Raw genomic sequence first — 23844 nt, 5'->3', positions numbered from 1 at the left:
GGAGAGAGATAGAAACATCAATGATGAGAGAGAATCATTGACCGGCTGCCTCCTGCATACCCCCTACTGGGGATTGAGCCCATAACCCGGGCATGTGCCCTGACCGGAAATGGAACGGTGACCTCCTGGTACATAGGTCGACGTTCAACCACTGAGCCACACCAGCTGGGCTCTTGTTGTTTTTTAATTATAATTCTTCTCGCCTCCTCCTACATGCTCTCTTTCCTCCCCTCCAAGTTGTCATTTACATAGTGAAAAATTTTTGAATAACACCAAGGAAAAAAATGACTAGCCCCTATTACCAGTGTGGTGAGTCCCTTCCAGACTTTTTCCTATGTTTTTACATTTATATACCTTCTTTCAGTTTCCACTAAGCGCTATATATGTGTATTTAAAACTAAAACTGCTAATAATTTTCTGGAGTAAATATCACCCAGTCATATATTCCTATCTTCACACACTCTTCTCTATCTTGGCAGAAACTTTCTCATACCTGTAGCCACGGTGCCAAATATAATTAGTAACTACAACACGCTACTTTAGAAAGCAAAGCAGTTATTCTCCGTGTGCATACAGATGGAAATACAATCATGCATCATTATTGCTTAATCGCTAAGTCTGTTTTTCCTCCTGTAAAATGGGGATACCATGTGTCCATGTCCAGGGTTATTTTCAGTTAAACTACAACTTTCCTGTTTCCTGTAAAATATGAGTATGTCAACTATTACTCAGACACCCTGTAACATGCCCTAACTACAATAACGGTCCTTCTTAGCCAATGTCTTTGCTACAAACAATATTCAGACTAAAATTCAGAAGCAATTTTGTGGCTTTGTAGTAAGAAGATTCAGAAACCTCTTCAACCCGGGAAGCCACCAAAAGACGCAGGGCATCGTGACTGCGTGACTCTGTGACTCCGTAGGAAGAGAAAAGGGATGGGGAATTAAGCCACCAAAAGACGCAGGGCATCGTGACTGCGTGACTGCAGGAAGAGAAAAGAGATGGGGAATTAATGCCAGAGAACGGGAAGAAGAAAAGGCTAAGAGGAGGAAGAGGTGTGAAAAGCCTCTGCGGTGAACAAAGGCCTCCTGGCCGAGCTGCCTGCACCGGGGCCTGGAGGCACAGGCAGCCTGGCCTCCACAGGGAGGGCCTGCTGACGCTGCTCAGTGTTTTGTCTACAAAGTCCAGGCCCCCTAACTCCCCCCAGGCCCTCTGCTGAGTCGTGCCCACACCTGTCAACCGTGAGAAGATGAGAATCAGGGGCTAAGACACAGAGCTCGCTCTGGAGGAGCCTGATGCGTGTCCTTACGTGACCTGAGGGGCTCCAATGAGCACCGGCTGAGCCCAAGAGCAGGGAGGAAGTCAGAGTGAATAGACCAGAGCAGCCTGGAGTCTGGAGCCCAGCTCGCCCTGGAGCCGAGGCCTCAAAGGATGACCAGGGCGATACACTGCCCTTGTAAGAAAAGCATGTCACTAGCCCTTCGCCAGATCCCCCGAATGAGAAGCTCTGGGGCTGTGGCTCAGCAAGCCCCCCCTTCCCCCCGAGAAATCCCAAATCCACGTGCAAGTGGGAGAACCACCGCCTGGAGGCCTGAAGGTCCCCGCAGGGAAGTGGTGACGATGGGTGATGCGTGCGAGAGAAATCCACAAGGAGCGTGAGCAGTGCGCAGAGCAGGAGGGGAGAGACTGGGGACATCCACGGCCATGGGCTGGTCTAGGGCAGGGGCACGTGGGAATGGGGAGAAGGTGGGCGCGGGAACTGTATGTGGAGAAAAGAAGGGAGAGTTGGAGGACTGAGAAGACAGTGCTTCCATTTTATCAAAAACAGAAGACCGGGACCTGGGGGTGGGTTTGAGAAAAGAGAATAAGCTTAGCTGTTGATATGTGGTGACCATATCCCTTCAAGACAGGTCAACTTCCCCAAGTTCATTTTGGGAATCCCTGCTGTAGAGTATAATTTGATAATAGACTTCTGGCTAAAGAATTCTTCGGTTGGGTTAATTTTTTGGTGGCATATAATCCTCAGGACTTTGGGAAACGTGGAGGTGAAACAGTCAAACCAAAGTTAAAGGAGTTCATTATATCCCAGGTACAGCCATCCTCTCAACAACATACCCTGAGGACAAGGTATTTCTTATTATTCTCGTTAGCAATTAGAAGAATTAGCTGATGTTTGAGGATGAAGCAGTACATGGGTTCTGTGCCAATTTTAGGCCTAGGGGAAGAGGGGGAACGGCCACATTGCCACTTGACTGCGTGGCACGCCCCGTAATTTCACGAGAAGAGACGGGATGAATTAGGGGTGGCAGAGACCAAGCAGCACCATTTGTGCCTAGGCCTAGGGGAAGAGGGGGAACGGCCACATTGCCACTTGACTGTGTGGCACGCCTCGTGACGGGATGAATTAGGAGTGCGGAGACCAAGCAGCACCATTTGTGCTTTGAAATGTGTTGCTCTGGAAATGACCACATGTTCCCGTAAAGATGCATTTTCGATGCGCACGCATGTGGCCATACTTCCCGAGCAAAACGCTGCATGCAAACACGAGGTGTCAGGACCTTGGTCACACCCACAAGGGGCGAGGGATTGGAGCCGAGTGCTGGGGAGAATGTTTGTAGCAAATGGACTCAAAACATCTGCTTGCGCCACAGAAATCGAGCCATTTCAAAAGCCGGGGATTTAATTCTTGGGTTATTCAAGCACACATGCCTATTTTTAGGACTGCCCACTTAAATAAATAAAAAAACCTTCAAATTTGGCCTTCTGGACTTCTGATATAATCTGCAGATTGGGGGTGGGGATGGGGGTGTCAGTTTTGCTCAAGAAACTGGGTGAACTAAGCAGATAACCCCAATCAAATGTTCAGAAATAGTAAGACTGTGAGTCAGGGAGGGTTAGGGGCCTTTTATTTCTTCTGCTGTGCACTTCTTCATTGTGGCCATATAATTTCCCAGATTTGTTAAAAAAAAAGAAAAGAAAAGATGGTGAGTGAACCCCCCACCAGTCAAACCAGAGGCTCCCCATGTGAGCTGGGTTAGGAAGTGCAAGTTCAGACTCCCCTTGGGGGCAGCAAGGGCAGGGCCTCGGCGAACATGAGTGTCAGTGGTTCCCAGACTAGAACCATAGCCAGCATCTGGCACAAGGAGCACTTGACGGTCCGGTCCATTTGGGGCCACCCCCACATTGAAATGCAAAAGCAAACCACATCCTTGAAGACTTCTGGGGGATAGGAAGGCCCAAGCTTCATAACTTGTGGTCTCATGCACCTCCATCTAGAAAATGGACATCTATGTACAGGCCACAACTACCCCTCTCCTTACCCTGCTCTTCCCTCTACGGAGAGGGGTGGGGGCAGGGCAGGGCAGGAAGAGGAAGAGGAAGGGACACAGGGACACAGGTAGGAGGGGAAGGAAGAGAGAGCCGAGGAGGAGGAGAACCCGGTAACTTCTAAAGGGACTGTTGAAGACTTGGCTGGATTTTAATGTTAAATCCATCTGGTGGGGGGAGGGGGCAACGGAAGCAGCAGGTAGAACCACAGTCCCAGGGAGTAAAAATGACTCATTCTTTTCTCTTTCCAATATCCTCCATGTGAATAGACTCCTCCAGCACTTACACTCCATACGGCGCTCATGGCCCAGACCACCACCACCGGCTTCTGAGCCGAGGAGGAGGAGGAGAACCCGGTAACTTCTAAAGGGACTGTTGAAGACTTGGCTGGATTTTAATGTTAAATCCATCTGGTGGGGGGAGGGGGCAACGGAAGCAGCAGGTAGAACCACAGTCCCAGGGAGTAAAAATGACTCATTCTTTCCTCTTTCCAATATCCTCCATGTGAACAGACTCCTCCAGCACTTATACTCCATACAGTGCTCATGGCCCAGACCACCACCACCGGCTTCTCTCTACAGCAGTGGTTCTCAACCTTCCTAATGCTGCGACCCTTTAATACAGTTCCTCATGTGGTGGTGACCCCCAACCATAACATTATTTTCATTGCTACTTCATAACTGTAATTTTGCTACTGTTATGAATCGTCATGTAAATATCTGATATGCAGGATGTATTTTCATTGTTACAAATTGAACATAATTAAAGCATAGTGATTAATCACAAAAACAATATGTAATTATATATGTGTTTTCCGATGGTCTTAGGCGACCCCTGTGAAAGGGTCGTTTGACCCCCAAAGGGGTCGCGACCCACAGGTTGAGAATCGCTGCTCTACAGACAGGCACACACCTCCTTTTCCATCCAAGGGCCCTGCAGCGAGGCCTCCGGCTCCCAGTTCTCATCCCAGCAGCACCAGATCCCCGAAAGGTCACACTAGGGCCTTGAAGGGCCAGCCCACAGTGACCCCCCGCCACCCCCCGCCACACTTCCTGAATGACAGTGGGCAGGACATGAAAAGCATACCTAGACTCCCCATATGCTGAGCCATAAAGGCCACAAGGTAGCCCTGAACCCTCAGATCCACTACTTCCGCTCAGCATCTAACCAGTTCACTTCCCAAGATCCCTTGGACCCAAGCAAGCACAGAGAGGGCAGGACCATCACATGACGATCCCACCGGCGTTACCATCTGACACAGGAGAGGGGCAGGCGAGTGCGTGTTTACTGAGTGCCTGCTGCAGGCCAGCCAATTTGCAGAGGAGAAAACAGACCGAGAGGGGTCTGTCTTGCCGAGGTCCAACATCCAAAACGTGGGGGAGCCGAGCTTCAAGCCCAGCTCCTCAGCCGCCTGGTAAGTTACGAGACTTGTCTGCGCTTCACAAGCAGGTTCAAACGGCCACGCATTGGTCCTCTCGTCTTTGAGAGCCGGGCCCCGGCCACCGCTGCCTGCCGGGGTGATTGGTTCCTCGATGCCTCCCCCAAATCCTCCGAGCCTTTGCACTTTGCATTCCCAAGCTCCCACTGTCCCCATCAGAGGATTCCCTTAGGGATGGGGAGGCTGGCAGTATTAACAAACTGGTTCTACGCTGCTACACACACCTCAGAAGGGAACACAGTACCCCCACCCTGTGAAAGGGGAGAAAGTTTAGAGCCACAAAGTTCAATCCCCCACCCCCCCCACTGTCCCAGCACCACGAGCCGGCCCGGGCCCCTCCATACACCTGCCATTTAGAATGTGTGAGGCGTCCCTCGCTCCTGAAGCGAAGGCTGCAGGGGCCAGAGCCCAGCGCCACACTTTGCGGCCTGTGAGAGGCTGGTGTGACCGGGATCTGTGTCCAGAGGCTGGGAATGCCTACGTCCGTCGTTTTCCACTTGGCGCACGTTGAACCTGCTTTGGGGAGGCTATTTTTAAACTTAAGTAAGCATTACAGCCCTAGCCAGTTTGGCTCAGTGGATAGAGCGTCGGCCTGTGGACTGAAGGGTCCCAGGTTCAATTCCGGTCAAGGGCATGTACTTGGCTGCAGGCTCCTCCCCAACCTTGGCCCTGGCCAGGGCTCGTGGAGGCAACCAATCGATATGTTTCTCTCACATCGATGCTTCTCTCTCTTTTACTCTCTCTAAAAATCAATGGAAAAATATATGGGGGGGGGAGGAGGGAGGATTAACAAAAAAACAAACCAGCCTTCCAGCCCACATTACGGCCCACATGCTCCCTGCTGGACGAAGCCGGGAAGTGGCATCATTTCTACAGAATGACATGTGCTTTCAGACCCGCGTCACCGTATTCCCATACAGTGACCTGGGGCTTTTCTTCCCGGTAAAAGGAACCCAGGATGTTTTTTTCTAAAACAATCCCCTTCCCTGCTTGGAATTCCTGAAGGCAGCTACTTGGTACTTCTGTGGCCTGGTCATGGCACCCAGCTCAGAAACTCCTCCCCCAGTTCCCTGTACTGCCCACCCCTCCCCTCATAGCCCATCTACCCAAGGCCGCTTCCCATGATCAGCGAACCCTCTACTATCTCATTCGAAAACACTAGTCGCTTTAAAGTTAGTGGACAAGTCCAACAACATGTGGAAGCCCAGTTGTTTCCTATAATGTGAGTTTATGAAGAAAAAGTAAGTTAGCCAGGTTTTCATAGTTATTAAAAAGCCCAAGGTTTTAGAAAAGGTGCAAAAAGTGCTGATGGCTGCACACTCCCAGAATAACACATCTAAGCAAAAACCCCCTCTAAATACCCTCTCTCCAGTCCCCCGGTTCCCAGCCCGCCTTGTTGAGGGTGTAGGATGAGGAGAAGGCAGAAGCTCGCGGGATCAGCTCTGGCTGCTGCGCCCAGGTTGGACAGCTGTGTCCTCCCCGTCCTCACTCCCATTCCTGACAGTTTCTGATGGATGTCCCACTGTGTGCAGAATCCCAGACCCCATTTCTGACCTAACCTGCCCCCCCTTCCTCCTCTCATTTCCATCACCACCTTCAGATCCATTTTCAGAAGAGCCTGCTCCTAGGATCAAGAGCTCTAGCCACTGACCCTTCAAATTTATCTAGAAAGACCCAAATTTTCCTTCTTGTCCTTAGTTATCGCCTCCTCCAGCCACAGGTACAATACATAACTTTACTGTAACGAAGGCAGCACGACTGAGCTGTGCACCTGCCACGGACTGGCTGGTACAACTCCACCTCCTTGGACGGTTGTTTTCTCATGTGCACAATATGAGGGCTGAATGAGGAGACCTTTACAGAAGAAACTGGCATTTACTGAACACTTACTGGGGGCCAGGGAAACCCTCTGCGTATCTCCACACGGTCCTCTTACCAACGTGCTGGAGGGAAGGCACTGGCACCCCGACTCCCAGATGAGGAACCTGAAGGTCAGGAAAGGCGGGAGCACTTGCCCAAGGCTGCCTGGTCCCAGCAGAGCAGCGGTCCGGCCTCGGCCACATCTTTCTGCCCCTGGTCCCTTCCAGCTCCAACATGCTCTCCTATGTCCCTACTGCAGCCACCGTGGGCTGTGCCCTGACCAGTCCCTCATGGTTTCCAGTCACTCCAGTGAAGATCATCTTCACTGGGGGGCCTGGGGACCACAATCCCAGAGAACAGACTGAGACCAGCGGAAACTGGGAAATTCCCATGATCCCTTGGGAAAGTGATTGGGGGGAAAACAGACAGACACAAGTATAAAACTTTGCTTCTAGCGTCTGCTCAAAGTCATGGAGCAGCAGTAGCAAACTCCCTTCGCAAGACGGACTCCTTCCCTGACCCGGGGAAAGGCCGGCCCTCGCCTCCCTGCTGCAGGCTGGGGAGCTGCCGGTGTAGGCGGAGGGACACAGCTCTCCAAACAGGATGCTGAGCAGACCACGCTCACAAATTTAAAAAAGACATTGGGTTGCCCGGCTGGTGTGGCTCAGTGGCTGAGTGTTGACCTAGGAACCAGGAGGTCATGATTTGATTCCCAATCAGGGCACATATCCGGGTTGCGGGCTACATCCCCAGTGGGGGGTGTGCAGGAGGCAGCCGATCAATGATTCTCTCTCATCATTGATGTTTCTCTCTCTCCCTCTCCCTTCCTCTCTGAAATCAATAAAAATCTATTAAAAAAAAATAGACACTGGATTCTGTTGCTAGCACCCGCTTCCCTGTTCATTCTACAGTTTACGTCTTTATCGCCTTCCTGCACAGGTGCAGAGCGTGAGCGCTAACGTCCTCTTTACAAGCCAGATTTGTGAAAGGAAATTTCTCAAGCTGTGACTTATAAAAGACCTCAGTGCTGCGGCTTTAAAAGAGTGTAGCTGAGAAACAGCCAGTGTGGGCAGGGATGAGATGCAGCCAAACCAAAAAGAGCAGATTCTCCTCATTTTCATATCCAGTAGAGTTTATGGGGAGAGGAGGGTGAAAACCGCGTATGTGAAATGGGAAGGGGGGGTGAGCGTGGGGACTGGCACAGGGTGCTCGCTTGTTTTCCAAGTAGGAGCGAAGCAACAACATTTTCATCGGGCGACCAGCCCCTGCCAGATACACAAGCTCCTGATTAATACTTAATGGAATGAATTAAGTTCCTCTTTCTGCCACAGAAGTCCGTATGATGAGTGCGCTCTAGACAAGCATTTATAACTACGAAGTATCACCCAAGGCTAGTCTCAAATCCAAAATTTTAAGATCTTCTTTTAGAAATGCAAAGCAAATTTTGTAAACCCAAGACCTACAAATTCTGAAAATCTGAGCTAAATCCATTTCTAAGAAAAATCAGGAAGCCTATATGCCAGGTAGTGAAATTACAGATTCTAATTTTCTTTGTGCTTATCTGTAGTTTTAAACTGGTCTACGGAGAAAATGTATGAGTACTTTAGTAAGACTCAGTGACTTCATGCTAAGCTGGAACTTAAAAATCACATTGTAAGTGCCTCCACAATTTCTCATACAAGAAATAAGAATTAGGCACTTTTTACAGTTACTGCTAAATTATAAACATCTTTTTTAAAAAAAAATATTTTTATTGATTTCAGAGAGAAAACGAGAGGGAGAGAAAGATAGAAACATCAATGATGAGAGAAAATCATTGATGGGCTGCCTCCTGCACGCCCCCCACTGGGGATCGAGCCCACACCCCAGGCATGTGCCCTGACCGGGAATTAACCTTGACCTCCTGGTTTGTAGGTCAACGCTCAGCCACTGAGCCATGCCAGCCGGGCTAAATTATAAACATCTTAAATCTGCACTTGCCAAGTCCTCTTCTCATAGTGAGGGCAACGCTGTTAGGAGACATCAGGTCCTCTGCCGGGAGAGAAAGAATTCCCCAACCCTCACTCGTACCTGTTAGAAAATACTAGATTCTACTCATCATTGGTAGGTGATTAGCTGAGGTGAAATATGAAGCTGACCTAAAGTATCTTAAAGCCATCTTTCCTCAGCAGTTCACTCCTTCTATTTTTACATTTTGACATGAATAAAACTGGCGTATCTTTTATACCTTTTAGGAGTTTCACATTAATGAATCCAAGAGATTGTCTAAAAGAACTAAAATCTTCTAAGTACCAAGAAGCTATATTTAGAAGGGCACACGCTCCCTCCCCCACATGCCTGCCCGCCGGGAGGGAGGCCTTTCACCTACATCTGAGAGCAGGAGTGAGGCAATTGGCGTTTTACAACACTGTTTTTCATATAAGTCGAAAGCAACGCGCACTGGAAATGCACTCGGAGTGGGGCAGGAAAGGAAGGAGGACAGCGCAGAGAGCAGGGCAAGAGTCACCCGCTGAGCACACGGCTCCTGTCCCCTCACGTTTCTACTGACCAGGGGAAGGTTCAGAGGCGGAGGCAGGAGCAGAGCCTGGGCAGGACGGGGGAGGCATTTCGATTTCCTCGGCCATCCCACCATTCAGCCCGCATTGCATTACGAGTGCACGCTCTGCTCCGGTGTATTTTCCTAACAATGACAGCATGACCTCCCGTTGCCTGAGGGATATGCAGCCATGGCACTCAGCAGCGCAACCCCAGGCGCCCCCCGAGTGTCCTGTCGTAGCTCTGTGGCCGCGTTATTCTGGCAAGTTCTATTTGAAATCTCAGAGTCCCTTTCAATGGCTGGGGGATGTGTTCTAACTTTCAGATACAGCACAAGCGAAATCCTTCGGTTTGACATGCGTTTGACAACCCTCTTCTCTGCTGGAACATAAGGCCTGGAGAGGGCTGCGGCTCAGCCTGTCCCTCCTTTCGCAGAATCTTGGGGCGACCGCAGTGCCAGCGCAGGGGAGAGGCTCGGGGACTCTGGAATGAGCCCCTGCGTGAGGATGGGCAGACCCCCAGCCAACACCACCTCATCTGTCCTTGTGCCCGACACTCTGGCCTCCACCTCCATTTACAATCATCGGCAAACTTCTGTTTGTTGGGTCCATCTTCCCTTACAAAGTGCCCCGCAAGCAATCACGTCTGACGGGCGTGGCTCGTCTGGGAAAAGGCAGGGGAAACCCACAGGCAGGTCAGCCGTCCACTTACCGCCACCTCCACCGACTGCATGGCGAGGTCACATGGCGGCTTCAGGGCCCTGGGCCGCGTGGCGTACCAGAAAGTGGTGAGTGCAGCGAACGCGCCGAAGCCCATGAGCGTGTTGGTGGGAAGCGTGCGAACGTACTGTCGGAAGTCAGCCAGCTCTGGCATCCGAAAATACCGGAACAGCTCGTGGGCCTGCATCATCCCGTGCCGGTGGTGCCCTACGCTGACTTCTGTTGGGAGAGAAAAACGCCATGTTCATTCCAGGGAGGACTCCTGCAGATCCCAGAGCCAACACCGGACCCGACGGCCCCAGCCTCACGGCCCAGGTCTTCTCCTGGCTGCGTGATTCCGGTTTTGTAAAGATCCCGTTAGGAAGCATTTTACTTCTATCAGCCTGTATCAAGTTTTCATTAATCACATTTAAAAATGTTTACACACAGAGAATTCCTGCCACAAAATACTCAGCTAAGTGGCATAAGTTACCATCTTCTTCCCCGACAGTATCCTCTGTTCTCCTCCACCTCATCACACAGAGCCAACTGCCACCAGCACAGCAAATGGACAGAGTGAAGAGGCACAAACACGCCCAAACCACCCAGGGCCGTCGGTTTTCACTTTTCCCACAAGCAGCTCCCAACTGATCAACAGACCCATCCAATGTCAATGTGTGTCTCCCCTCCCCCTCCTCTGCACCATGAAAGCAACAGCAGAAGTAGGTGCATGGGAAACGATGGCTGGCTATTCTGATAAGATAATTTCCTTTATATTCCTCAACGCGTAGTATGGCTAAAACATAGCAAACCAGTGTGCATAAACTATACACCAACCACCACACACGTGGAGAGAGATTATAACGTAGTATTGGAGAAAACATATAGAATAGTATTTAAGGTCCCAGATTCCAGAACCAAATCCTGCCTCCCCCGCTCATTAGCTGTGTGATTTGGGACGAATGACTTCACCTCTCTGCGCCTCAGTTTCCTCATGTAGAAATGGAGATGGAAAATAGTAACCTACCTCGGAGGGCTTTTATAAGGACTAAATAATTCACATAGAACTTAGAATGATACGAGGCACCAGAAAGTGCTCAATGAATGGGATGCATCATTATTTCCTCTACCAATACTCTGTGGTTAGTCCTTTGTGCAGAACAGTAAGGTACAGAGGTAATAAAAGTTTACAAACAAAATTTAGAAGCCAAAATTAGATGAATAACTCAAAGCATATTAAAGCCCCAAATTGCATGTTATAGATAATTTACATATACATCAGTATAAAAAATGTGAAGTACAGGTAGTATAGAAGAATAATTCTCATTAGAAAGTTATTGATGAATTACTGCTCTGCAGTATGTTTGGCAGTAAAGGAAAGGTAATAACAGTAAATGACCTGAAAGAGTTTTCTCGAAAATTTCCTGGCAGTCCACTAAGTGTTCATTTGGCTCGAAGTTCAGGTATCTGTGAGCTACTTGTTATATGTTCTTTTAAACAGACTGAAAATAATCCTCCTTTTTCAAATATAGAAGTCCTCTTTTAATTTCAGTCTGTACCACTGCATTCTTTTCTTTACAGCGTAGCAGCAAATCAAGTGTTTTCACTGGCCACTGATACTACAGGGGCCAATAGAATGTATCTGTTCAGCTCATGCAATCTTGTGCTACAACAGCTCTGTGTAGGTGTAAGCACATATGTACACACACGTATGTACACACACGTACACACACACACACACACACACACTGGAAATTTCAAGCTCTGACATGACAACAGAGAATGAACAGATAAGCAAATTTCTTCAGGTCAGAATTCTGGAGAGAAAACACCAGTACTTACAAAACCACTCACCATCTGTGCCACCAACAGCTGAGTGCAGGTGACACACCACTGCAGAGACAGAAAAGGCGGCGGGGTGGGGGTGGGGCCGGGCGGAGGAGCTCAGCCTCATGCTTACCCGCCTGCCAAGGTCTATCGGGGCATTAGTCACATGCCGAGTCCTGTGCTGCTGCCCACTGGGCTAAAGGTAACTAGCAGACAAAATCCATACTTGACTTCCCAGGAGAAGAGGGGTGAAGGATGGCCAATGAGAAGCTGGGAGCAGAGTCACCCCACTGCTCCACCCATGGGCAGGGACAGGCATCAGTCAGTGTCACTGCCAGTGCCAGCTCTGAAAACAGACATTGTTTTCTTTCTGCTCAGCTTCCCAATAGGAAGAGACAATGGGCATATTTTGAAAAGCCACTGAAATGATCAGATGTTGGGTGGTATGTTGAACCAACACAAGACAGACCAGGAAAGAAACAGACGGTCAACATACACTCGCAGCACATTTTATTCTAGATGAATTCATAGGAATTAAACTACTCCAGTCCTTGAACATATCTGAGCCTCCAGTGTGCACCAGGCATGCGTTAGGAGCTGGAGGACAGCGCTAAAGACAGGGCCGGGTGCTCAGTGGGCCAATCAGCTGGCGGCAGTGGGGGCGGGGGGGGAGGGATACAGTACAAAATTAATATCTACAAGGTGTGATGGGTGTTACCACAATTGACATCCAGTGATCAGGCTAGGCCTCTCTGAGGGAGATGCTTACAGGAGACTTTGAGGCTAAGCAGACAAATGGAGTCGGTCCTCTTGGCACTGAGCTGTCAGACTTCATACAGTATTGCAATTCTACGAATGCAAAGCAACCTTCTGCAGTTAACGTGAACACACCTGCCTTCCCCTCTAAACGACCCACCTCCTACTTGTCTTCGTTACCCGCCTCAGCACTGTAAGTTGAATGGGAGTCACCCACCCCTCACCCAACACCCTTGCCTTTCCCCGAAGTAATTTCAATAAAACCTAGATCGTGTGAATTTACAGGGGTTGTCCTACAGCAGGGGTGGGGAACCTATTTCCTGCCAAGGCCCATTTGGATATTTATAACATCATTCGAGGGCCATACAAACTTGTCAACTCCAAAATTAGCCTGTTATAGTCAAACACTAACTCACCCCCAAGGCCTTGGCAGGGCCAGACCCAATGATTTCTTGGGCCTTATACGGTCCTCAGGCAGGACATTCCCCACCCGTTCTACAGAATCACATCCCCGTGTGAAAATATTAAATAACTCCCTCACAAACAAGTACAGTCCTAAACGGGTAGTTTTTTTTTCTATTGTAAGCATTGGCAATAGCCAAGCTGCAGACAGCATCAAACTAAGAATGAAAGGAGTCTATTTTTAGAAACGTCTAGGAAAGAAAGCTTTTTTAAAACTTCAGGAAAGTGCAGTAGCACTCGTGCAAAAGCATTTTATTGGATAAACTGACCTGTAACGCCAAGGGCTTTAACGCCAGCTAAATGCTTATCTTTGGTGACAGAGACAAGCTGCAGTTCCCTCCATGCCTCCTAGCTGGCAATCAGTAACCAGCTGCAAACCAGCCACACCGAACAAACTGGTTAATGCTGTGGGTAGGAAACTTCAGCCCATGCAATACAGGACTAAGCCAAGACCTCAGTTAGATCCGTGGAAAGAACCAAGAGCATTTTCAATCTTCCCCCATCTATTTAACTGCTGTGAGGAAAAGGTACTTGGGATCATTAGAAATGGAGGCAGACCTACATTCAAAGAAAATGAGCCACAATAATTGCCTTCAAATGCTGTAGGTCAGCGGTTCCCAACCTTGGCTGCACATTAGAATCACCTGGGAATCTTTTTAAAATCCTGATTTCTGGGCCTCATCATTAGTAACAAAGAAACAGAATTTCCGGAGGATGAGGCCCAGAAATCAGGATTTTAAAAAGATTCCCAGGTGATTCTAATGTGCAGCCAAGGTTGAGAACCACTGCTGTAGGTGAACATGCTTTAGGACCGTCTCAATCAACAATTGGTCTCGAAGAAGTATCAAGACTCATGAACTTGCCAACCTATGGTTAAAACTCAGAATTAGTTCTTACTCCAAATGCTGTTCTGGTTGGAATCTTTTAAAAATTCTTTCGAAAGCAGATCTGCATGCCATCATCTGGGGAAGTATATAGCCCAGGCAGATGATCCTGCTGTTGTCGCTAAGAAGACTCAGTTGGCTTGAAGGCTTATGCAGACAGTAGCCAGTATTTCTCGGCTGGAACACAGGAGACTTCCTCTCCGCACCCACAAAAAGAGGATTTGCTCAGTTTGAATTTCCTATGAAGAAGCTGGAGTCTAAAACCACAGACTGACTGGGAACGTGGCAAGGGTCAGGGGAACCTGGCAGAAGCCCAGTCAGTGCAGAGCACAGCGCGCAGGCCGCCCTTAAATAGACCCGAGAGCAGCAGACGCACGGGGCAGGGAGCAGAAGCGGCTGCATGGCCGGCGGAGAGCAGGAAGCCTGCTTCCCAGCTGCCCAGACTTGGAGAAAGGCAGCTAATGACATAATGAGCATCGATCTGGTGTTCAGAAAGCGTTCACATCCGGTGTCTCAGCTGAACACCAAATACAAAACGATGATGGGGAGATCAAGGCTGGAGACTTAGAAAGCTTCCCCCAGGTGTCTCCCAAGATCGGGACACCAATCTGACCCTAAATCCGTGCGTTTCCTCCACACGGACAATTCTGACCCTCTGGAGGGACCGCTGGCCCTTACCACTAAGAACCACCACACACTTCCTTGCAAATGGGCTCACCGTCCCCTTCAGCCCACCCAGGTTAGGGACCTGGACCTGCAGGAGCAGGTGGCTTCTAAGGGCCTCCCAGCACTCACTCCCCGGTATCAGAACTGGCGTCTGAAGTCCACCCAACTCTCCCCTCCTTACGTCACCACTAGCCTTTACCCCTCACCCGACCTCTGAGCATGTGGGTTCCAGGTCCACTGTGCACAAAAGTTCCCCTTTTACCATTCTGTGGGCACCAGGAAAAAAGTGGTCCAGGCCAGAGGTGACCCACAAGGGCATCATTCTCTAAGGACACAGGGACACACACGGACACGCACACACACAGCTCCTGCAATTCTGCAAACTCATACTTACATGAGCATTGTATGTTCTTCATGCCATGTACAAACCAAAAAACCGGGTGGTTTGGGTGTTTGTCTCCTTCTGAAGCCCCTCAAGCTTTCGTCCAGCTGAGTACTAGTGGTTTGAAAGAAAACTTCACTTGGAGTGAAGCCCTCAAACAAACCCACATAAGTAGCACCCTTGCCCCGGCGGCAGCCATTGGAGAAATCCTGACATCTTTGCTGAAAACAGCAAGCCAAGCTGGCAAGATGCTGCCATTCCTTGCTCCACCTCCTCCCCTGGCACAATAGGCCATTTACAGAGGCTAAAAGCGCCCCCTTTGTCCTGCACTGGCCGGGCACGGCTCAGCCTCGGGAGGAACAAGAGAGCGGCAGCCAGACCGCGTGCTGTTCTTTCAATGCGCCACTCCAAACCGTCGGATCCGTGCTCCTTAGCCCTGGCTGGCAAATTACCTAGAGCTAGATTTGCTTAAGCCATCCCCCCTTGCACCAGAAGAGCCGTCGGCTCTCCCTGGAGAGAGGGAGGTGCAGACGCCCAGAGGCCAGAGGCCACCAGTGAGAAGGGACAGCAGAGGCCGCTGCCCCGCCCCATCCCAGACAGGAATTCCCGAGCATGCACACAGGGTGCTGCCCTGGGACCACCTCCTCACCTGAGCCTGAGAAGGGCAAGGCCACTTGGGGGACCTGGGATCCCAGGGACAGTGAGCAGGCATTCACAGGGGACTAGGGACTCCCACCCACTGCCCGGAGCGCTCTTCTAAGTATAGTAACCCTCCAATCCACTGAGTTTTCAGTGCAGCGATTCTATGGCTCCCCAAGTCCATTTCCAAGAATATTTTTATATGGAGAAACAGAGCAGGGATGCTGTTTTCAGAAACCCGATGTGTTAAACTACTCGAGTCAAGATGAACATGTCTACACTAATCCACTCCCTGCCTATCTCCCCAAAAGTTATCAGAAAGAGCGAGACACAACGCTTTTAAGGGCAAGGATAAGGCTAGACCAAATTTAACCAGAAAGATTAGGGCCATACCTCACCCATTCATGTTGGCCACAGGCCACAAATAACCAAAATAGATTCCAAATATAGGGTGTCCAACTTGAGCAGATAAACTGCTAGGGATTAGATGAAATGGTCAGATGTCTACGTAAAATAGTTTCTGTACTCATTAAGCTACAGATATATTTAAGTCACGTGACAATACCAATTATTTTAGAAGTATTTCCTTTTTCCTATTCACATTTCATTACTACAGTTTTTTATTCAAATTCTTTGAACATGCTTCTTCAGATAGGGTTTTCGGCCTCGCTGAGGCCACCTTGGAGGGTGGACAGTTTTCTGTGGCCTCTCTCCACATTTCTCTCTCTCTTTCCCTTAAGCTGTCTAAGCATTTCTGAAGTCACACATGTGGCTGCCACGGAAAAAGTCTCCCAAGTCACAAGAACACAGTTGTATAATGTTAGGACAGTTATAAAACGTGTCCTATGGGGGCATATTCATAGCACTAAACCACATGCTTTATTGCCTTTTAAACTGGTATCTAAGAGATTTTGACAATAATACCCGACAGTTGCCTTTGTAAAGTCAGACCCCCAGAAATGATTAGCCAGCTGGTATTAAACTGCTGTGCCTTAGAAAAAGTAAAATTCGGTTAGCTGGCCCTTATGAGAACTCAAGACTAGTTCTGGAGACCTCCCTGGTGGGGTTGTCACTACCTTCAATTCAAAGTCCAGAAGCTCAATGTCCCGCCCCAGCTCCATGCAAGAACAGGAACCAGGAACGGAGCCCAGGTCTCAAACCAAAGCCAAGGGACCTTGAGAGGCAAGTGCACAACCCAGGCAATTGGCGGTTCAAATCCAGACAGAGGTGGGAGGCGACACACAGGACGGCCAAAAGCCACAGGACACAGTGATAAAAGGCAGGATGAGCACCAGGTCCAGCAAGAGACAAAGGGACACACAACACGTGGAAGATGTATACCATGGAATATTATTCAGCCTTAAAAAAGCAGGAAATTCTGATACCTGCTACAACATGGCTTAACCTTGAAAACGTAATGCTAAGTGAAAGATGCCAGACACAGAAAGACAAATGTTACATGATTCCACTTCTATGAGGGACCTCATAGAATGTAGGCACGTTCATAGAGATAGGACTACCAGGGGTGGGAGGGGGGTAGTTTCTGTTTGGGATGATGAAAAATTCTGGAGCCAGAAAGTGGTAATTGTTCTACAACAGTGGGAATGTACTTAATGCCGCTGAATTGTACACTTAAAATGGTTAAATTGACAAATTTTATGTTACGCATATTTTATCACAATAACATTTTTTTAATCAGTTAAAAAACAACAACAACACACCAGGCCCTGTCCAGGTGGCTGTTGGTTGGAGCATCGTCCCAGGCATCAAGAGGTTGTGGGTTCAATTCCTGGGCAGGGCATATACCTAGGGTGCAGGTATGTGCCCTGGTTTGATTCCTCCTGGTCAGGGAGCATATGGGAGGCAATCGATTGATGTTTCTCTCTCACATCCATGTTTTTCCCTCTCTCTCTCTTCCCCTCTTTCTCTCTCTCTAAAGATCAATAAAAAAAACACATATCCTCAAGTGAGGATTAAAAAGAAACACACACACACATCAGGATTTGGTAACTAAATGGATATAAATGGAAAACAGATGAAATTGGAGGGCTAAATTTTTGAGTCTGGGAGAACGCGGGGAGCAGCGAAGAGGTGGGGAGGGTCGACTAGCAGGAGGAAGTTACATCCTTTATGCCTGAGGAGAAGTTGCATCCTCTCCCCTGGTTCTCTGGGCGAGCCGGCCAAGGCCCCGCCTCACCACGGCCACGGAGGCAGGGTCACGGGTGCACACTACCTCCACTCCCCTCCCAACTCCCGCCCCCCTCAACGCCCACCACAGTCTTCCCTGCGCCTCCCTGCGCCCTGCACTCCCCACTACCACCTCCACCTTCCGTGTCTCCTGTCCTGCTGGACAGGCCCACATCCTCCCCAAACAGGCCAGAGGCCACTTTCTGTAATCACTTCCTACAGGCCCCGGGCCAGAGCGCCCAGTCCTTCCTCACTGAGGAGTACTCCGGCCCTGAGTGGCCCTTCGCTCGTCCTACCTTACACTCCTAGGGAGATGCCTCTCTGCCCCGGGGCCGGCGCCCTCCCATCCGTCTTCATATGCCCTTGGTGCTCATCACAGTGCCTCGCCCAGACAGGTCTTCAGAAACATTTCCTGAGTCATGAACGACCCTCTGCGATTCTGACCCACTCTCCACTGTAAGCCCGGGAGGAGATATGTATAGAGCAGAGTCTCCAAAGAGGACGGGAATTCAAAGCATCCCCAAACTCAGCCTGCTCCTCCGCACCCCTCGCAGCTGCGGGCTGGAGGGAGTGAAGCAGCTCCAGGTGATGTGGACGGAAAAAAGGTTCAAGCCACCGACTGAAAGTCCACGTGAAGACAGCGTCTTTCAATGGGGGAGGGGGACATCTGCAATACTTTTAGTAAATTTTAAATACTTAAAGATAAACTTTAAAAAATCGTGTCTTGCCTTCTTCCCATTATTTCTCAAATAACCCAAGTCATCCAAGGACAAGGGGCCTCTCTTCTTAGCAGACGTTTAGACATACATTCAGACCTCCAACTGCAGATTACTTTTTAAACAAAACACGCCTGCCCACAGGGAAGGGAACAGAGTGGACAAATACCTTTCTGAAGTGGAACGGCAAATGCCAGAAGAAGGGCGCCAGCCCAGAGCCCGACACCAGGGCTGCCCCCAGCTTCTGGGAGCGAGTTTTCTATGTCAGAAGAGAGACTCCTCCAAACCAGACGAACAGCCAGGAGCTGGGTAAAGGCAGGACTCTAGGGATGCCGAGGGCTGGGGTGGCACTCAGAGATGTAAGGAATGCTGAGGACAGGACCTGCCCAACATTCTCCAGAGGAAAAAACCCAACCACATGGTTCTCCTGCTTCTCTCTTCAACACAGACATGAGGGCCTGCCCTGTACATCCACTTGGGGAGATGGTAATTATAGTCAGGACACGCCTAATGAGACAGCACGGAGCAGCCTGTGCGGGACAGCAGGTTAATTTTACTGCTAAGGAGCTAAATTTTACTGCCATGGTGAGGCGGTGCCCTGGCCAGCTTGCCCAGAGAACCGGGGGAGAGGATGGAATTCCTTCCTTCCTGCCCACCCTCCCCTCGTCACTGCTCCATGGCTTTCTCCCAGGCTCAAAAATTTCGGTGCCCTGGCCAGCTTGCCCAGAGAACCGGGGGAGAGGATGGAATTCCTTCCTTCCTGCCCACCCTCCCCTCCTCGTCACTGCTCCACGGCATTCTCCCAGGCTCAAAAATTTAGCCCTCCAATTTCATCTATTTTTTTCCATTTATATCCATTTAGTTACCAAATCCTGGGGTGTGTGTGTCTTTTCAATCCTCATCTGAGGATATGTTTTTTATTGATTCTTAGAGAGGGTCCCACTCAAGAAAATTCCGAAGAGAAACAAGATGTTTCCACTGGTCTTTAACCACGGATTTGCTACTGTTAAGGGTTACTGTACATATGTCGGGACAAGGCAGGGATGTGGCTGGTAAGAGCTGGCGAGAGGAGCAGGCGTGGACCAGCAGGCGGCCTCGGGTTATATCCATTTAGTTACCAAATCCTGGGGTGTGTGTGTCTTTTCAATCCTCATCTGAGGATATGTTTTTTACTGATTCTTAGAGAGGGTCCCACTCAAGAAAATTCCGAAGAGAAACAAGATGTTTCCACTGGTCCTTAACCACGGATTTGCTACTGTTAAGCGATTACTGTACATATGTCGGGACAAAGCAGGTAAGAGCTGGCGAGGGGAGCAGGCGTGGACCAGCAGGCGGCCTCGGACAGCCGGCTCTGCTCCATCCGACGGGGACGAGAGGCCTGCTGGTTAGGCTGACCCCACCCTCTGCGAGAACAAGGCGCCGAGGCTCCTGCAGGTGCAGCTGCTCACCCGCACCTGGACCAAGGAGGCGTGGCATTTCAGTTGGCATATGGCACAGGAAGAGCCCAAACGCATCTGCAGGTCTGCATGTTAAAGAAGCTGACACCAACGCTGGGAGTGGTTGGGCAACACAAGCAGAGCCTGTTATGATAATAGCTGGAGACGCAGAGAAAAGTCCTGCTCTGCTGACAACCCAGAGGCAGAGATGACCTTCCTGGCCTGCGGGAAACCAAAGCCGACCCGAACACAAGAGGCTCCGGCGGGAGAAGGGAGGACCACTTCACAGGGAAGGGGCAGGCGTCCTTTCCCAGTGGCCAGCGCTGGGCCTGGAGGCAGGACTCTTCTCCACTGAGGGGAGTGGGCCCGTTTGTTTGAGAAGCTGCACCCACAGAAGGCACCCAAGTCTGGGGTCCATCGGATGCTTTGTCCAAAGCTGCTCACTTCAGTGGTGAATATAGAGACAGCACAGAAAGATGGAAAGAACGGTAGAGTCAAATGCAAAACATTCGATTTGTGTCCTAGGAACTGGCAGTACCACGATGGGCTACGAAATCCTGGGTCAGCTTCGCCGCTGCTGCCTGTGCGGGCCTCGGGGAGAGACAGGCGTGGGCGCTGAGGGAAGCGGTGCCCCCTCCCTCGCCGATGCCAAGGGGCACCTCGAGGACGATGCTGGAGAAGGCGGAGGATGGCCAGGAGCCCTGGCCCAGGATCCCTCCTACACCCAGCACCCGCAGGCGACCGCAGGGCACGTAGGAAAAACCATCAATGTTAAAAAGCATCAATTCTAGGTGGTGGGCACGTGGTACCTGCTTTATGATTTTATTATTCTTTGAACTTTGCTATATCTTTACAAATAAGATAAAGACGCTCTAACTAGGTCAGTCCATTTCTTCTGGTATTTACGTATTGGCCACCTGCTCAGAAAGGGCTCCGGGCGGCAACCTGTCCTGGCAGAGGATGCAGGAGGAGTCGGCCCCTCCCAGCAAGTACACATCCAGCTCTCACCATCTGCCCTGTGCTGGGCCCCGGTGCAGCCACCGACCTGCTATGTGGGCAACTTCCACCCAAGGCTCCCACGGCAAAGAAACACACAGGGGAATACTCTGAAACCACAGGGGAACAAAACCTCTCCTAGGGAGTCCCTCGCAGGCAGGAGGCCATCAGCGTGAGGACACAGCGCTTGCAGGGCCCTCTGCCTTCAGTGAGGACAAAGACACCTGTACGGACAGACCGTGAGGACTGAAGGGGCCGCCAGGATGCAGAGGCAGGGAGGGCTGGCCGCAGAGCCAGGTGGGAACCGGCAGGGACAGGTGCGGGTGCGGGGAGCAAAGAGGAGGCCGCAGGGCAGGGGGGTCAGGAACAACTGTGTCCTGAACCAGAGGCCAAGGACACCCTGCCTCTCTCCCAGGACAGCACCCTGTCCACAGGCTATGATGCAGCTGGGAGCAGGAGGCTGGCCGCAGGCAGCCGCGGGTCCTTCACGGAGCCCTCAGGTCCCTGCCAGGGCGAGGCCGGTACGGGAGGCGGAGAAGAGACCCAGGCCTTAGGGCTGGAAGAAGTCGCCACGATCAGATATCAGTGACCTGGGTAAGGAGGCTGAGGGGACACAGGTTGGGTAGGGTTACTTACACCTCTTAAAATAGACCGCGGTTTCAGAGGGCCTGGACAACTAGAGAGAGGGCTCGGCACTACAGGGCAGGTGGGAGGCAGGACACAGAGACAGACCTGTCGCCGGAGAGGGGACCGCGAGCTCCGCTCTTCAGCAGGGAAGCGCCGTGACCCTCAGAAGCAGAGGCGAATGGAACCCACAGAGTATTCTCAGGCTGCGCGCGCGGTGCCTCGGGACCCAGCAGAGCCTGGACAGATGACCTCTAACTCCCACAGCCCTGCCCAGGCCCTCGGTGGTGCTGCAGGAGGGACGTGAGGCAGAGGAAAGGTTAGCCAGGGTTTAGCTCATTGTATGAGGAGGGATGAGGGAGGTGCTGGTGACAACCACGGGACACGAGCTAGAGTTACACCAAGCGTTCAGGTAACTATAAGACGACGGGACTGGCCCCAGGGGGAGTTAACACAACACAAATCTACTAAGCTGACAGCATTATAGAATAATAGGCCAGTGTTTGTTTAAAGGAGGGAAAGAAGGAAAAAGAGATTGTCCGGTCTGGCTATTACCTACTTGGGTGACACTAGTTTGAGTCTCTTTTCCTTTATGTTTTGGTTAAACTTTTATTACGGAAATTTCCAAATCTATTCAAAAGTAGCCAGAGCAGTATAATAAGCCACCACGCACCCATGCCCTCAGCTTTAATAATGATCAACATTTTGCCCTAGCCGGTTTGGCTCAGTAGATAGAGCATCGGCCTGCAGACTGAAGGGTCCCGGGTTTGATTCCGGTCAAGGGCACATGCCCGAGTTGAGGCCTCGATCCCCAGTAGAAGGCATGCAGGAGGCAGCGGATCAATGATTCTCTCTCATCGTTGATGTTTCTATCTCTCCCTCTCGCTCCCTCTATGAAATCAATAAAAAATATATATTTTAAAAAGATCAACATTTTGCTAATATTGTTTCATTTGATCCATTTTTTAAAAGGATTTTTAAGGCAAATCCCAAACATCCTATCATTACCTCTGAGGCCGGTCCAGCTCCAGGCTCCCACAGCCTGAGTGCGCACCTGTGCGGGGGAGCAGGTCGGACCAGAGCACACACCGCCTCCCGCCAGCTGCGTGAAGGGCTAAAGCAAGAAAGCCAACTTAAATATTGATTTAGCATGGCCAACTAGCATGGCATTTAATTGTCATGTGAGAAAAAGGTCCATGTACTCAAATTGCAAATATATATTATGTTCCCAATCTATGTCAACACCGAAAAAACAACCATGTCCTAATGAGGTTTCTACACTGTCGAGTTTTGGGTCCAAAAGCAAAGCGCACTCTGGATTTCACCTGACTCACCCAAGGTCAGAGACCACGAGAACAAGGCTCACAGCCTCGTTTCACAAAGCAGTTCGCTTCCCCTTCACTGACAAACTGAGTCTTCTCCTTGGAAAAATGGTAGAGAAGGAGGTAATTTTCTGATTCCCTAACCTTTCGACAATGCACCCAAAGCAATAAGTAAAATGCATCCCTAATATATAAGTGCATTTACATATAAACTATGTACACATATTTCTATAAAATATAACTTTAAAAAGAAAGCTAAAAAATAAGGATCGACAGAAATCCTAGTACATCCACCCTGCACTCTAATGGATGGTCTACCCCCACCCACCGGGGGCACACCCCCCCCACTGTGGGGACGGCCCCCCATCTCCTGAGCAGTACCTGCAACCTCTCTGATCACTTGTCTCTGGCAGCTCCCAACCATGGGCGCAATAAACAGCACTGCTAACTGGGCCGGGGAGCAGCGCCTGCCAAGGCTGCAAACAGGCTTTCCATCGGGAGGGAGACAAAGCTATTCAGCATCGCCCCACGATGGAGGGAAGAGTGCAGGACCTGTCTGTGACTGTCACCTGCCCAAGTGGCCTGCGGCTGCTCTGGAGGAAGGAGAATCGTGGCCCTGGGGCCACAGCAGCCTCATCTGAGGAGGTGTGTCCTGGGGACCCCACAGCTGCAGCTCCTGCCTCAGGGCTGAGCACTGTCTGACTGCCTGAATGCTAAAGAGGCCCTGGCCTCGGTGGCATTCGTCTCTGACTCATGTCAGCAGAGAACACACTGGCACTGTCCTCACAGTCTAGCCTGTTTCTGGGCGGCTCAGCCACACCCTCTGGATCTTGGTGCCATCCTCAGTGAGGTGGTTGATTGGACTGCTCGACAGGCAAGGTCCCTGCCAGCTCCTCACCAGGCCATCTGGGAAGCCGAGTGAGGCACAATGTGGGTAATTGTCCTACAGGAAGAACGAACAGCTGTGGAGGCCCGGAAACAAGGTGTGATTCTAAGTAGGAATACCAGGTCAACGAAGACTACAGTACAGATATGTAAGATTATAGAGAACTTGACACTGATCTCCTCCCCCTCCCCCTGCCCGCCCGC

General features: G+C 50.4%; 1 protein-coding gene and 1 long non-coding RNA gene across 8 annotated transcripts in view; one reads left to right on the top strand and one right to left on the bottom strand.

The window, feature by feature from the left end:
• Window positions 1-15487, bottom strand: part of ACSL1 (acyl-CoA synthetase long-chain family member 1) — a 46754-nt gene extending 31267 nt beyond the window's left edge. For 3 of the 7 annotated variants that reach the window (XM_014531405.1, XM_014531404.1, XM_014531406.1), the window contains exon 1: window positions 9872-10098. In XM_014531405.1, coding sequence (XP_014386891.1) covers window positions 9872-10069 — 198 coding nt within the window. In that variant the 5' untranslated portion in view covers window positions 10070-10098. Of the gene's footprint in view, window positions 1-9871; window positions 10099-11700; window positions 11768-12454; window positions 12535-13172; window positions 13345-14847; window positions 14955-15476 lie in introns of those variants that run through there. The other 4 variants (XM_014531407.1, XM_014531408.1, XM_005883850.2 and 1 more) reach the window with 4 other exon arrangements.
• LOC106724352 overlaps window positions 10359-23844 on the top strand; it is a 26370-nt gene continuing 12884 nt past the window's right edge. The window contains exon 1 of the long non-coding RNA XR_001360115.1: window positions 10359-10368. This is a non-coding gene — a long non-coding RNA (uncharacterized LOC106724352). The remainder of the gene's footprint in view (window positions 10369-23844) is intronic.

This window comes from Myotis brandtii, unplaced genomic scaffold (genome assembly GCF_000412655.1).
Source record: "Myotis brandtii unplaced genomic scaffold, ASM41265v1 scaffold802, whole genome shotgun sequence".
Classification (NCBI taxonomy): domain Eukaryota; kingdom Metazoa; phylum Chordata; class Mammalia; order Chiroptera; family Vespertilionidae; genus Myotis; species Myotis brandtii.
Note: the sequence above shows the minus strand (reverse complement) of the source record. Positions and strands in the feature narration are given on the sequence as shown.